At 41.8% G+C, this 15,643-nt stretch overlaps 1 protein-coding gene across 1 annotated transcript in view; it reads left to right on the top strand.

Moving 5' to 3' along the window:
• LOC136991345 (obscurin-like) overlaps positions 1–15,643 on the top strand; it is a 144,635-nt gene that overhangs the window by 51,461 nt on the left and 77,531 nt on the right. Inside the window, 14 exon segments of the mRNA XM_067292211.1 lie at positions 113–379; positions 777–1,040; positions 1,971–2,237; positions 3,104–3,370; positions 4,583–4,846; positions 5,596–5,862; positions 6,699–6,962; positions 9,570–9,833; positions 10,181–10,444; positions 10,760–11,023; positions 11,586–11,849; positions 13,303–13,566; positions 14,076–14,342; positions 15,313–15,579. Of these exon segments, the coding sequence (XP_067148312.1) occupies positions 113–379; positions 777–1,040; positions 1,971–2,237; positions 3,104–3,370; positions 4,583–4,846; positions 5,596–5,862; positions 6,699–6,962; positions 9,570–9,833; positions 10,181–10,444; positions 10,760–11,023; positions 11,586–11,849; positions 13,303–13,566; positions 14,076–14,342; positions 15,313–15,579 (3,714 nt within the window).

The raw sequence follows: 15,643 nt of genomic DNA, 5'->3' as shown, positions 1-15,643 counted from the left end.
AGTGGTGGAATAAGGCCTGGGTAGTTACGTGATAAATCACAGTTCAGCCTTTTACCGGAGGTGCTGGGGTAAGGCTTTGAGTTGCAATGCCTGTTCATTGTGCGTCTCTCAGCCCTGCCAGTTCGTTTCAAAAAAGAACTGAAGAACGAGGAAGGCACAGAGAGCGGAACGGCCACTCTGCAGTGCGAGCTGAGCAAGGCGGTTGACTCGGTCGAGTGGAGGAAGGACGAGAAGGTGCTGATGCCAAGCAGCAAATACAAAATGAGACAGGAAGGCCGTTTTGCCGAGCTGGTAATCCAGGATCTGGAATTGACGGATGCTGGGAATTACACTTGCGTGTGCGAAGACCAGAAGACAACAGCTGCTTTGCGAGTGAACGGTAAACGTTCTACCCCTGTTTATCATTTAGCCCTTCCCTGAAACTTCGTGTGTTGGACACTCGGTGTTTTCTGATCTTCTGAGGACCTGCCAGTATGGTTTCTTGGAGAGGTTTCATGTTCTTAGCTCTGTGATGACTATGAGTCACCCTGCTAAAGGACATTTCCCTGTGCTTTTTTGCTTTGACGCAGCATAGCTAGGTTCTGTGCTGTTTTCTCTCATTTCTTTTCCTTTACTGTAGGAGTTCTCCCCCCCCCCCCCCAAACTTACCACTCTATTCATCTAGCAGTAACGCATGTTTAACTAAATGTATATGCTGCAGTCTGGTAGCTCACGGAAAAGTCCAGGTCATTTCATTCTAGCTCTGATTCCGTCTCTGTTGGTATTGCGTCCTTCAGCCTTGCCTATCCTCTTCCAAGAAGAACTGGTGAACAAGAAAGCTACGGAGGGAGAGGCAGTCGCTTTGCAGTGTAAACTCAGCAAGTCAGCCCCGGCCGCATGGAGAAAGGGGCATCAGGTTCTCAAGCCAAGTGAGAAATACAAAATAAAACAGGAAGGCCCCTTTGTGGAGCTGATGATCCAGGATTTGGATTTGACAGACGCTGGCGATTACAGCTGCGCGTGTGGAGATCAACAGACTACAGCTGCGTTGATAGTAAATGGTAAAAAGAAATCCGAGGCGCATGCCCCAAGTAAACCTGTATATTCCAGACACTCTTCATCTTTTTCTCCTATTGCATCTTTTTCCTGTATATTTTCCAGCTCCTCCATTGCTGATTGATTTTTCTTTCCTGTTTTTCTTCTCTCTCTTTTTACCCGATCTCTTCTTGATGTGCTGTTTGTCTTCCTAGATGCTATGTTTAAACAGCAAATGGAGTACAGGTTCCCAGCTCAGTACAATCTCCTAGTCCAGTGTAGCTGCTTGTTTAAAAGTTTTCCCACAGGAATTGTCCTAAAAGTGGGACTAATATTTGCTTTGTGTTACTTAGAACGTTGCTCCCAAGATGAGCAAGCTTTTGTCAGTATATGATGCTACACACTGACTGTCTTAATGAAAACGCAGCCTTTTTATGCTCCTGCAGTTCCCACCCCTTTTTTGTCAATTATTTTTTTTAGTCTCCCAAAGCACGTATTTTATCTCTGCAGAAAGCTGGCAGCCTGTTTGCAACTGTTTTATTTGAAGGAGCCCTGTTTATAGAAGTACAGACAGTGCAATAAATCGGGCATTTCTGTGGAACCGCTGGTTCTCTCAAAGGAAAGAAAAAGCTTTAGGCCTCACGTTGAAATGTGGCCTCTGGTTTTATGCCTATACTTCTGTTGATGCATATAATAAAGGGTGATGACTCGATCTTGTCAACTAAGGCTGCAGATAGAAAGACAGGCTTTTGAAGCAGATTTTAAAGGGTGAGGACAGGAAATTAAAAGGCAAACTGAAATCTCTTGAAATGCTAGAGATTTTAACACAGTCCTGAAATGTAAAGGTTTTATGGCATCAGTGACATGCAGCTGCAGAGAAATAAGAAAAGAGAGTAAGTTCATGGGTCAGACTTTCTCAGCTTTGATGCCGTGTCCATATTGCATTTACTCTACAGTCCTACCTACTCTTTTCATCAAAGAACTGGTGGATGAAGAAGCTACGGAAGGTAAAAGCGTCTCTCTGCGCTGCGAGCTGAACAAGGCTGCCGCTAACGTGGAGTGGAAAAAGGGACTCAAGACCCTCAAATCAAGTGACAAGTATAGAATGAAACGAGAAGGTGTCGTTGCTGAGCTCATAATCCAAAACGTAGACACGGCGGATGCTGGAAATTATTGCTGTGTGTGCGGAGACCAGCAGACTATGGCTGTTTTAACAGTACATGGTAAAACACGCAAACCCAGAAACGTGCTTAAAGTAACTGTAGTGTTTCCTCCGTTCATTTGGATGGGCACCCAGTGCGCCCTGCCACCTCCTTCACTGTGACTTAGCGATTTTTAGGTTTCCAAAAATTCATAGAAATTAGGTTATTCCCCGATAAGCTTTTTTCAGGGAACTTGCAATCTTACTCCCATACTTCATTCCTGGGACAACAAGGTGCTTTTATACATACGGGCCAGTTGTCATTGTATTCAGTTAGTCTCATGTGTAAAGCAAGCTGAAACCTTCTAGCTGCCAGTCATTCTCAGTGAGAACTTTGATTTTTGCTGAAACGGATGTGTTTGAAAGAGAATGTCAGTTCAGGTAAAAATGTTCGTTTTCCCACCATGTACTGAAATGAATATTTTCATTTCAAACTGACATTTTAGAATGAAACTTCAGTGTTTCATTTTTTATGTCGAATGTCTTTTCATTTGCTTAAATATGTGAAGGCAGAGCGAACATCCTCCTTGCATTTCAGTTTAAAAGTTCATATGAGAAAACCAATTTTTTTTCAAAAATTTCAAATTAAGATTTATTTTTTGCTTGAAATTTTACAGGAAAAAATTGGGTTTTCTACTGATGTTTTCTACTTCTGTCTGTATTGATCTGTGACTCTAAGTACATGTAAAATATCTCTGTGTATTACTGCAACTATTGAGTCCTTGCCTGGTGATACGATTTCTTTCCTCATACTGATTCCTGGAGGCTTGTGACAGTTTATGTTCTTGTATTGGCATATCAGTTCAAGATAATAGGGACAAGGAGGAGGATGTTTAATTTTAACTCTTTGGAGCATTACGTCTCACTGCCCATCTTGCTGTCTCTCAGCTTTGCCTGCGTTTTTCAAAGAAGGGCTGAAGAACAGAGAAGCCACAGATGGTGCAACAGCCACTCTGAGCTGTGAGCTAAGCAAAGTCGGTGTCCCGGTGGAGTGGAAAAAAGGGGACAAGCTTCTCAAACCGAGTGATAAGTATAGGATGAGACAGGAAGATACTTCTGCAGAACTACTGATACGAGACCTGGAGGTAGAAGATACAGGAGAATATATGTGTGTGTGTGGAGATCAGAAGACCTCGGCTGTATTGACAGTCCATGGTAAAGAAACCAATTCTCGCTTATGGTAGCGGTATCTCAGAGATCCCCCTTTTCTTTGAGATGTCCCTTTCTTGCCTGTTTTGATGTTTTGATTCTGCAGCCTTTTCTTGGTCTGCTGGCTCATTTTAAAGCGAAAAAAGCACCCATATGTAAGGCCAGAAGTGACTAGGCCTCTCACAACATGTTTGTTTTCAGAGAATTTGGCACTCACGTCTCACTTGCATCAGTGGATTTCAGTGCTTAACTTGAAGGAAAGTTTGTTTTAAAAATGCTGAGCTCAGTTAGGAAGAGGGGTTTTTTTTTGTTCAGGAATGGATGACTGTGCTTCTTCCTTGCAGGACTGTGATACATCCTGCTGATGGGGAAGAAAAACCCAAACCATTTTTCTGAAGGTCCTGATTTAAGGAGTAGTGAGAGAAATTTTGTTCCTCCCTCTGCCATGGTGAATAGTGTAACAGTCTTGGTTATGCTTTAGCAGAGGCAATTCACATGTAGTTCCAGTAAATGAAAGAATTGTTTTCATTTGAGATATACCTTAATGCTGAAATGCTTTTAAGGACATGGACAAAACTGTGGAGGCAAAACTCTCTCTTCTCTCAGATTTCTCTGCATGCTTTTCCTTCCTCTTCTTTATCCTGATCAAATACACTTCTGTTCTTCCCTTCCTCTAAACTAGCATTTTCTTCCCCGTGCCAGTCACTTGCTGAAAAACCTCCCCCTGCCCCCAGTTCCTGATATTAGAGCCATTATGCCCTTGGAAATTATGGCTTAAAGGTGCACCTAAAGTTAGTTTGCCAGTTTTTTTCTGATCAAGAAAGGGAAATTATGATATCGGGGAAGGTATTTCCTGTAGAGATCTGCAAAAAACAAGGCTGTCATCAAGGGCAATGACTTTCAGTCAAGTGATTAGTGTTCAGGACAGATGGACTCACATGGCAGTAGATACAGAGGACTATTGGAATCAGCTGGGAAATGGTGAGCATGCTGCATAAGTCAACATTAGAAGAAGGTTATTGTGACAATTATCCCTCTAAGGTCCCGCAGTAGTTTTCTAATAGATGCAATTTTCAAGACAGTGCAGGATCACTGTTGAAGGAGACTGTGATTTAGTTTGCTCTAATAGCGAAGGACAGGGCTCAGAACCTAGTCCTGTGCTCCTCAAGGTCTGATTAATGGTTTTGATGGACTCTTTGTTTATATTACATCCCTTAGCTTTGCCTGCATTATTCAAAAAAGAACTCATTAATATGGAAGCCACAGAAGACGGAACAGCTACTCTACGCTGTGAGCTAACTAAATCCGCTCCAGTGGAGTGGAGGAGAGGGCAAGAAGTCCTCAAGCCTAGTGACAAGTACAAAATGAGATTGAAGGATTCCATTGCGGAGTTGACAGTCCATGGCTTGGAGGAGCAAGATGCGGGAGATTACACATGTGTGTGCGGAGACAAGACGACGACTGCGTCATTGACAGTGCATGGTAAAATACATGGGTTTAATAGGGATTTTCTGCATTGTCATCTGTGATCTCAAGCAGGATCACAAACTGATCTTGATTCCATCTATTATTTTAAATTTTATGACAGCTGTACCAAGCGCTGGGGATATCTTTCCCTCACTTGGGGCTGATAAATAGCATCATACAGTCTTTTTAGTCCCTGTTTTTTCTTGTTAATACAATCTGGAGGTAGATAATGAAGACCTTGGTGAAGTCATAAATAACACTTTACGTATTTCCAGAGAATTAATTTCTCTAGGTGTATCACTGAGATTTCATTTATTTTTTCTTGAATGGAATTAAAAGGTGATTATCCGTTGTGATAAAATAGAGAAAGACAGGTAGGAATGATACACTGTGTCTTGGAGGTTAAGTAACGGATCGTGTTCATTTTAAGTATTCATCTAATCTTAGCACAGGCTAGAGCTGTGCGTAGTTCCTTGAAAGTTCAGGGTCAGCTTTCTACTATTTATATCTTAAAATGCCTTTAAAGCATATCTTCTGATACTGAGTTTTGCAACACTGATTTCCAGTTCAGTTGTGACAATGCCAAATGTGGCCTATTGCAAAGCAAAAGGCAGGGATGCCCCTGAAATCACTGTAATTTGCCACTCAGGTACTGTATATTTTAATCAAAATTTTTAGAGCTTAAGGGTTTTAATCCAGTGGAGCAATCAAGATGCAGTATTTCCTCATTTTTAAAGTGCTCTCTCTTAACCTATGATCTTCAGCCCTTCCTCCACATTTTAAGAAAGAATTGAAGAACATGGAAGCCACAGAAAGTGGCATGGCCACTTTATGCTGTGAACTGAACAAGCCTGCAGCTTCCGTGGAATGGAGAAAAGGTGACAGAGTCCTGAAGCCAGATGAGAAGTTCACCATAAAACTTGAGGGCTCAATTGCCGAGCTGATGATTCGTGATTTAGATCTGACAGATGCTGGAGATTACACATGCCGCTATGGAGATCAGGAAACCACAGCTGCACTAAAAGTGAACGGTAAAAAATATATTCCCATTTCAGTGCATTATTTTCAACCATCTGTTTTTTAAAAGCATGGTAGTATCAGCTTCGAAATTGGAACCCTGTTTCTGATCAGTTTAGAAAACTGGATGGACATAGAAATAAGGGCCTGAATGTGCTGGTCAGTATCAGGTACTGGTCAAGCATTCACTGCAAAAATTCCAGGTTCCGTTGGGATATTCGTCTTGGTTCCAACTCACTTTGATGTTCATGTTCAGTAGTAGTTCCTAAAAAAGGACTATCATATGTCATCACTATGTTGATTGTAATGACGTTACAATCCTAAGGCAGAGAATATTACGATTTAATGATGGGATATTTTTGAGATAGTTTTCAGCCTGGTATTAAACATTCTTTGAGAATAATATGACAGTTAAGGTCTACTTAACCATGTTCTGAGGAGACATCTCATGGAAAAGTGAGATTGATGCCTCAGATAGCTATCATTTACAAACCTTTTTAGAAATGATTTGCATTGCGATAGAACAGACATTCCAGTTAGGCTTTATTTTCTGTTTTGCTAGGCAATAGCCAAAGTAATGCAGGACTCAGTCCTGCAGAGTTTGAAGAAATCGAGACTGGTGTGGTTCTCTATTTTCCTTCCAAAGACCAGTCTGTAAGAAAAACCTCTGCCTTGTGAGCAAGGTGTTCTCCACCTTTCTCAAGTCACCATCATGTGGTTCTCAGAGTGATCATTAATCCTGCGTTATTAGGGAAAGCTTTGCTTGTCACATGTAGTCCATGGACCACAGATAAATAGTTATTTGGATAGCTGCTATGGTCATGCATTCTGTTCATTTTGAATTCCTCAGCATTGCCTGTACACTTCAAGGAAGAAATGAAGAATGAGGAAGCCACAGAAGGTGAAACAGCCACACTCCAATGTGAGCTATCTAGGGCTGCCTCTGTGGAGTGGAAAAAGAAGCACAAAGTGCTCAAATCAAGTGAAAAATACACTATGAGACAGGAAGGTACCACTACACAACTGCTGATCCATGCTTTAGAAGTCAAGGATGCTGGGGACTATACCTGCGTGTGTGGAGACAAGAAGACTACTGCAGCACTGATAGTGCATGGTAAAATACCTGAATCAGAAAGTCAGATTTTAATGTGTGACATTTCTCTTACCTCCTCTAGAAGCCTCAATACTGACTCAAAATGAATTCTTTCTCTTGCCATCATTAATTGTTTTTATAATGTGTTTTCTTGCCTTTTTTTCTGATTTTCATCCATTTCTAACTAGAATTCTAGTTTCATTAGTTATACTAATATTCTTCTCTGTTTTCCTCTTCCTGCTCTGGTTGATGCATGGTTACACTGCTTTATATCACACTTAAAGCTGAAGGATTCCACTTGCTTGCATTTTTTGTTTTGCTTTACCTGCTTTGGACTTGAGCGGGGAGAGATGGAGTAGCTGGTGCATTCATTTTTCTTCACTTGAAATCTAAGATCACTTTATGTTAAGATTTGACAGATAATTTTAAATAACACAAACAGAACTTGATTCTTGAACTTGACAGCGAGGACAGCAAGCAGTAGAGTTACATCCATCTTTCTCACCTGGAAAGTCAACGAGTCAGTTTCTTTGCTCTGCTACCAAGACCTTTTCATCTTGATATTTACCAATAAAAAGGATGATTTCAGTCTTGAACCCCCAGTTTAACTATAGAAAATAGAACTGGAAAGGATTCTGCAGATTATCTAGTCCACCCTTGAGCCCCAAGGCACCTCTGCCTAGCCTGTGCTTAAAAACCTCCAGTGGTAAAGAATCCACAATACCTTCAATAACTCACTCCACTGCCTGACTATCATTATTGCTGGAAAGTTCTTCCCAGTGCCAAACCAAAATCTTTCTTAGGTTGGCTTAAGTCATTACTTCTTGTCCCATTTTCTGTGGACATGGAGAAATATTTATTATCATTCTCTTTCTGAAACTCTTCTACAGATTTGAAAACTTTTGTCATGTCTCCATTTTATCTTCTCTTTTCTGGCCTAAGCAACTTCAAGTCTTTTACTTTTTCTGCATAAGTCATGTTTTCCAGACTTTGGCCCACCCTTGTTGCTTTCCGGACCATCTTCAGTTGATCCACATCTTTCTAGAAGTGTGGTGCCCCAAAATGGACAAAAATGCTCCATCTGAGGTTTTAGCAGAGTGGAGTAGGGTGAAGGAACTTCATATGTCTTGCATATGACACTCCCGTTTATATATCCTATTATGATGATTGCTTTATTCACATCGAAATTGCACTTTTGACTTGAATTTGCTATGTGATCTCTTGTTAACCCCAAATCCCTCTCTGCAGATCTGCTCCCTATTGCTCCCCATCTTGTACTTGTGTTGCTGACTGCTCCTGAATATATTTTGCACCTGCTCTTGCTGAATTGCAGCCTATTTTTCACACCACTGTTTTGTCAAGATCCTCTTCATCCTAATCCTCTCGCAAAGTGCTTTGAGCTTCTCTTCCTTCCCAGCTTTGTATCATCTGCAAATTTAATAAGACTACTCTGAATTTCATTGTCCACATCACTAAAGAAAATCCTGAATAGTACTGAACTCCAGACAGAGTCTTGAGGAGCTTTGCTCAATTCATTCTTCCACTGTGAGTTTCTCCCTCCCTTTGCCCATCAGATGACAGAGCCCAGGAATGAGGAACTGCCCCTGAACTTCTTGAGACATGCAGGGTACCTGGCCTTTCTCATTTTGGCCCTATGTTCTGTAATAATTACTTCACGCTCATTAATATCTCTCGCATTTTATAGGTCTCTTGAGTTTCAGGCCATTGAAGAATTTGTGATTTAGGCAGGCTATTCCTGATGTTTCCTTGAGGAGGGATAGTTTGTAGTTAATATTGTAATTATTGCCCTTGATATTGTTTCTTCAAGAAGTTACCGCTTTCTCACACTGCCTTGTCCTGTAAGTTTGTTTCTGCTTGGTCATAAATAACAATTCTTGCATTTATTTAATCTTGCTTTCTTGCTGCAAACAGAAGTTTCCTTTTGTTCTTCTCCATTATTGCTATTTCTAAAAACCATGAGCTCTTCTGCTTCATAATTGGTGTGAGCCCAGTTATCCTCTTCATCCGTAGTCTCAAATATTTATTTCTTACTAGTCAGAGTCAGAACTTGGAGAGCCTTCTCTCCTGTTCTTTCCTACACATTCTATGTACAACAGTGGTCTTCACGCCATTCCAAAGATTTAGCAGACATTGTCCCATCCTATTGCTTCCCCGACTAATATTACCACATTACCATCCAGTCTTATGCTCCGAATGATTGTTAGCTGTTTCAAAAGGGGGATAGGTATGAGGATACACCTGAACTTCCTGCTGTGATGGCCTTTATCAGATGTCCACAATGGAGACACCCTTCCTCTTCTTTTTCTTTTTTATTATTACCCAAGCACTTTCGAGAGGTCAGTCCAATTCTGCTCCTCAGCTTCATTCTGACTCTTGGGCTAGTTCTGTAGGTATCCTTAGCACATAAGGCAAAACCTTATATATTTTTTCTTTAGCTTTTCTTCCTGACCATGGTGTAACCGGCTATGTTATTTTCTCAGACTGAATTATACTGAGGAAATTAGAGCTTTGTCTATACATGAAGACTTCCTCCCATTCCTGCTGTTTATTCTTTTTGTTTTGGTGACCAAGTACAGCATGTCATGAAAATGTTTGCTTTGTTCTTAGCCCTTCCTGCTCTCTTCAAAGAAGAATTAAGAAATGAAGAAGCTACTGAGGGTGGAGTAGTCACTCTGCGCTGTGAGTTGACCAAAACGGCTTCAGTGGAGTGGAAAAAGGGATGTACGTTACTCAAACCTAGTGAGAAATACAAAATGAGGCAGAAGGATGCCACTGCAGAACTGGTGATCCATAATCTAAATGAGAATGATGCTGGTGATTATACTTGCGTGTGTGGGGACAAGCAGTGCACAGCTTCCTTAGCAGTATACGGTAATAACCATTATCATGTAGATGTCCTAATTATCAGGCTTATGGGTTGGATTTGTTTTGTTGCCTGTGTCCGTTGTCATCTCTGCATAGTTTCTCTGAGTCTGACTTTACATGTCATGGTCATGAGAATTAATTCACATTTTATGGTTTATTTGGAAAGACCTGCACCCCAACTCCTAATGCAATACATATATTTAGGACCTGATCCTCTTGTGAAGTACATGCAAGATCAGGCCCTAAGGCAGCTCGCCACTCTTCCTCTAGCTTTTCCTTCCCCCACCCCTGCCCTTCACCTGGAGGTTGTGTTTGCTGCTCCATTTTTAACACTCTGTCCATTACATCCTCAGCTCTGCCTGCAGGCATCAAGGAAAGCCTGAAGGACGAGGAAGTAACAGAAGGTCAAACAGCCACTCTGCACTGTGAGCTGACCAAAGTCGCTCAAGTAGAGTGGAGAAAGGGGAGCAGTTTGCTTAAAGTCAGCGACAAATACAAAATGAGACAGGAGGGCACGGTCACAAAGCTGCTTATCCATGACGTAGAATTGAAGGATGCTGGAGAATACACTTGCGTGTGTGGAGAACAGGAGACAACAGCTGCCTTGACAGTGCATGGTAAAAACCATATACATCTATTCTGTATTGTCAACACCGTGTATTTCTCTACCAGCTCATCTGCTATTTGTTGTGTGTTCACCTGTGGTTGAATTTGTTTCATTTAACTTGTAAGCTGTCTCTAAGATCTGGTTGCATCCAGGCTGATTTTCTTCTTTGCCTATTGGTTTGTTTAATGTCCTAGAATTATGCGGAAACTGTTCCCACCGTAAAGTGTTCTCTGCTTCTGTACCTTAGCAAACTTCTCCCTCTCCCTACCATCAGCTGTGTGGATTTTGTCGTTTTTAATGTCTTTGTCCGTTCTGTGACCTTCAGCCCTGCCTGCAATATTCAAAGAAGAACTGAAGAACCTGGAGGCCATAGAATGCCAAACAGCAACTCTGCACTGCGAGCTGACCAAGGCTGCATCTGTGTCATGGAAGAAAGGGAACAAAATACTCAGAGCAAGTGAAAAATACATCATGCGACAGGATGATGCCGTTGCTGAGCTCGAAATTCGTGAGCTAGATCTGCAGGATGCGGGAGACTACACGTGTGTGTGTGGGAACCAATGCACCACTGCTTCTCTGACAGTGAATGGTAAATTCACCTTGCAGATGTGTGTTTATTTTAATTTGCTTCTCTGAAGGATACTAGTACTGTGTAAATCATTCAGCTACCAGCTTTAGACTTTTTCCTAGGAATTCGTGTGTGCAGGAAAGGAGAACTTCTTGTTCTGCCATCTTAATTTGGTCTGATATCCCTGCAAAGGGAGTAGAGGAAATGGCTGTTTCTCCATGCGGACAAGCTGCTATCCTGTAAATTTAAAGGAATAGTGCCTAGGAATGCTGGTGTTAGACCAGCTGAGATATCCTGCCCCCATGGAGGGTGGCCCTGAGATACATTCTCTAGGTTACATCTTGAATCCATCCAGCCACTTGTATTTTGACACAGTTCTTCTTTCAGCACAGTTCTTCTTTTCCTGCTGTTACTGCTGGGTTCAGTTTTCCAGATCATCGTAGTGATAACCTCAACCTGAATGGCTAGACTAAAGTCCCTGACTTGGCAAGATTTAAACATAAATTAAAAGGGTTCCTGATGCCAACTGCAAACTGCAGAGGTCTTAGTTTAAATACGCTGTGTATTGACTTTCCATTCCCAGCCCTGCCGGCGCTTTTCAAGGAAGAATTGAAAAATGAAGAAGTTACAGAAGGAGCATCAGTTTCTCTGTGTTGTGAACTAAGCAAAGCAGCTCCCGTGCAGTGGAAAATAGGGTCCAAAGTGCTCAAAGCAAGTGACAAATATCAAATGAGACAACTTGGCACTACTGCAGAGCTGGTCATTCATGACCTAGAAGTCAAAGACGCTGGAGATTACACCTGTGTTTGTGGTGACCGGAAGACAACAGCAACCTTAACAGTCCGTGGTAAAAAGGCACTATTAAATTAATAACTAGCTCTATGGATAGATATCACTCTGAAATTCAGCTCTTTCAGCCCTGGATCAGTAACCTGCCTTTGCTTTTTCCCTTTGTCTTCTCTTGTTCTATGCATAGCTCATTTCTTTCTGAAAAAGATTTGCTCAACACAAATTCGGGGGCATTATTAATCCCTCTCCCCCCAAAAGGAGGAAATGAGATGGGTTTTTTTCTTTTCTTCTCAAGCTTCCTGTTCTTGGGCACTTACATTTTCTAGCTTGTTTCCCCCTCATCTCCTTTGTTTCACTTCCTCACTGTTCAAACAAGTAGTGAGGGATGGGGAAGCCCAAGAGGGAGGAGAGGTCACTCTGCTCTGTGACCTGGCCATGGCTGTTCCTGGGGACTGGCAGAAAGGGCACCAGATTTTTAAAATCATAAATGCAAAATGTGATAAGAGGTGCTATTTCAGAGCACTTTATGCTATTTCATAACCTAGGTTTGAAGGATGTGGGGGACTAAACCTCTATGTGGGGACCAGCAAAGTAGAAACTACCTTGACAGTTAGGAATTAAAAAAAAAAAGACAGGTTTTCAGCAGTTACACTCTTCTTTGTTCTACCAGCTCCCAATAAACCAAATCAGAAATAAATCCTTGTTTTATGTTAATAATCTCATTACCTGATGTTCTGCTCTCCTCTCATTAATGGGCATGTGTTTTAGTGCAGGAACCTTCCTTGGCTTTGAGGAACTGTGGTCAAAGGGACCCAGTTCTGTCCCCACCAGCTTTTTCCAGCAACTTCTAACTCTCTCCTGGGCTTTCCTGAAACATGCTTTTTTTCTGACCTGTCTGAGAAGTGGTCTGTGTTTGCACTCCCTCCCCATTAATATTAGCTGTGCACAAGGCAGGTTTGTGGCTTAGATGTTAAGAATTAGTTTCTTTGAGGTTAATGTTCCTGTAGTTTGTTCTTCCTTCGGCTCAGATTTCCAAAATGGGAAAGTGAGAACCTGAAATTCTCCCGTTGCATGTTATGGCCCTTCAGACTTCAATCTCAAAATAGAAATAGGTTTCTTTTGAACTCTGGATGCTTTCATGTATATAGTTTTCAGTCAAACAAACAAAATCGCTCTACCAGCCTCCTGGAAATCATACCTATCTAAGTAAAATCATACCTATGTAAGTAAAATGCTACTGTATCCAGTAGAACTGTGTATCTCTGTATTGCTTTTTCCCTATGAAAAGCAGCAGACAGTCAGGGAATTAATTGTTGATGCTAAGTGAAACCATGCTCGCATCACGCTTGAAGAAGGATCCTTTCAGAGTTTCTGAACTTGGCTATTGCTAAGCAAGTTTAGAATAGGGTGAAAAAGGGAGGCATAAGGGGAAATAATCCCAAGTACCAAAAAGAAATTGGGATTTGAATTCTGCTTTTCTGATGACCACTTGTCCGTGTTGCATCCTTTAGCCCTGCCACCACTTTTTAAGGATGAGCTAATGAACAAGGAAGCAAAAGAAGGTGAAGATGTTGTTCTGCACTGTGAGCTTACCAAAGCTGCTCCTGTGGAGTGGAGGAAAGACCAGCGGATCCTCAAAGCAAGTGAGAAATACAAAATGAGGCAGGAAGGGACCGAGACAGAGCTGATGATTCGTGAAATAGCTGAGAAGGATGCAGGAGACTACACCTGTGTGTGTGGAGAGCACCAGTCTACAGCTGTGTTAACAGTCCAGGGTAAAAATTATCTCCTCTTTCCTGACTAGAAAAGTCTGTCCTCTCCTATCAGGTGTTCTGTTTTCTCTCTCTGTTTGTCCAACCTTATTAACTGAAGTTCCATTTATTTGAAATAGTATTCCTTGTCTTTGATGATCTCCAGGCTGTGTATACCTGAAAATATTGTTCTGTATTCTCCTGTGCCCTCCTGCAGATCTGTAGAAGACCTCTTCAGTGATCAGGACACGTCAATTACTTTTATAGTTGGCAAAATCTTCTGCTGCCTTTAGGTCTTAGATTAGATGAAGCCTGTACATACTTGCTGGCCAATGTGACTTCTTGAAATCAACAACTTTGTTCTGCAGATATTCCTATTACCTCTCAGGGAAAATAACCTTGTAGTTTGGATTTAGAGCTTTGATGTTTAGATCCATCTGCAAAAAACTATTTTGGTGTTTGCAATTTCTTTCTATTTTTTCTTTCCCCAAACCAATTTGCAGTATGTTGCAAGTTATGTTTCTATTTTATAGCCCTGCCGGCACTTTTTAAACAAGAGCTTCAAGATGCCAATACAGCAGAAGGTGGTACAGTAACACTGAAGTGTGAGCTTACCAAACCCAATGCTCTAGTGGAGTGGAGGAAAGGAGATATTATTCTCTACCCTGGTTTGAAATACGAGATGAAGCAGCAGGGCTCCACTACGGAGCTGGTCATTCATGACTTAGAACTGAAAGATTCAGGAAAGTACACCTGTGACTCTGGACATCAGCAGACAACGGCTGCAGTCACTGTGCATGGTAGGCAGAGTGCTGACCCTTGACTCAGTAAACACGGAGTGAAAGGAGCGTCTCTCAATGATCCCTACTGCTGTTTATTTGCTTTGTTGCTGGTCTTCGATAGCAGCATACATATTCGACTTGAGCCTGACACATGGTCAGGGTAGAAGGGTTCTGCTTATAGTATCTGGAATGATTAATCAGCATCAAAGCAATTAAACCTTGCCAGGATGTCAAAATATAATGAATCCTTATGCCCTCTGAGTGCAGGGAGTTTGGCTGCATATGGGAATTTGGGGAATGATTGTTCATGGCTTTGGTAGGCCTAAGGGATGCAACGATTGGGCAGAGCTGTGGCTAAAGGATTTCTGTAACATGTTCTGAATGCGCAGTATTATTACTTGAGGCTTTGAGCCTCACGTATGAACTTTGAGTGTAAACTGCTGTGTCCTCATGGGTTTTCCTCAGCCCTTTCTTCCAAATTGAGCAAGACCTTTTCTGAAGTCTGAATTTCCCCTTCCTCTTCCATTTGTTGTCTTATTTTCATCTTACTGTACTATCTATTCCTGTTCTTGAGTGCTGACTTGGTCTTTTAGATGTTGGCAGAAGTTTTATTTGGGGATCAAGTCTGTCAGCCAAATATTGCAAACTCACAGATGTTTATTAAGGAAGAACAAGGGTCCATGTAAGAGAAAGAGCATCCCGCTGTGTCCCTGTGTTCTTTGACTAAACCATCCCTAGCTGGCATGGAGACACTGGCGTGGAGACCATTCGGTGGACCACTTTGTGAGACCAACTGTGTCCCTAATTTCACAATCTGTCCTCGCCTCTTGTTTCACCTAATGATTCAAGAAGGATGCTACCAAGAAAGAGAGCTGCAGCCCAAGGATTGTGGAATCAGGAGAACAGACCGTTTCTGAAGAACGATGGTAGGATTGGGTCCGTTCAGGAGTAAAGCACTGTTAAAACATTTACCTCTCACATTTTGCAGCCCTGCCTGTCACATTTAAACAACCCCTTCAAAATAAGGAAACTGAGGAAGGAAGTACAGCTACGTTCTGTTGTGAGCTGTCAAAACCCAGTGCCGCAGTGGAATGGAAGAAAGGAGGAGTGGAGCTGCAGCCCAGCCAGAAATATGAAATGAGGCAGAGGGAGTGCTTGGTAGAGCTCTTAATACATAATCTCAAATTAGAAGATACAGGAGAATACAGCTGTGATAGTGGGGATCAGGAAACAAAGGCATCTTTAAATGTGAAAGGTAGGTGGTGTGAGCTGATTCATAAAGCAGTAGATATCATCCCACACAAAGCAACAGCTTGAAT

Source organism: Apteryx mantelli, chromosome 2 (genome assembly GCF_036417845.1).
Source record: "Apteryx mantelli isolate bAptMan1 chromosome 2, bAptMan1.hap1, whole genome shotgun sequence".
In the NCBI taxonomy this organism is placed as follows: Eukaryota; Metazoa; Chordata; class Aves; order Apterygiformes; family Apterygidae; genus Apteryx; species Apteryx mantelli.
Note: the sequence above shows the minus strand (reverse complement) of the source record. Positions and strands in the feature narration are given on the sequence as shown.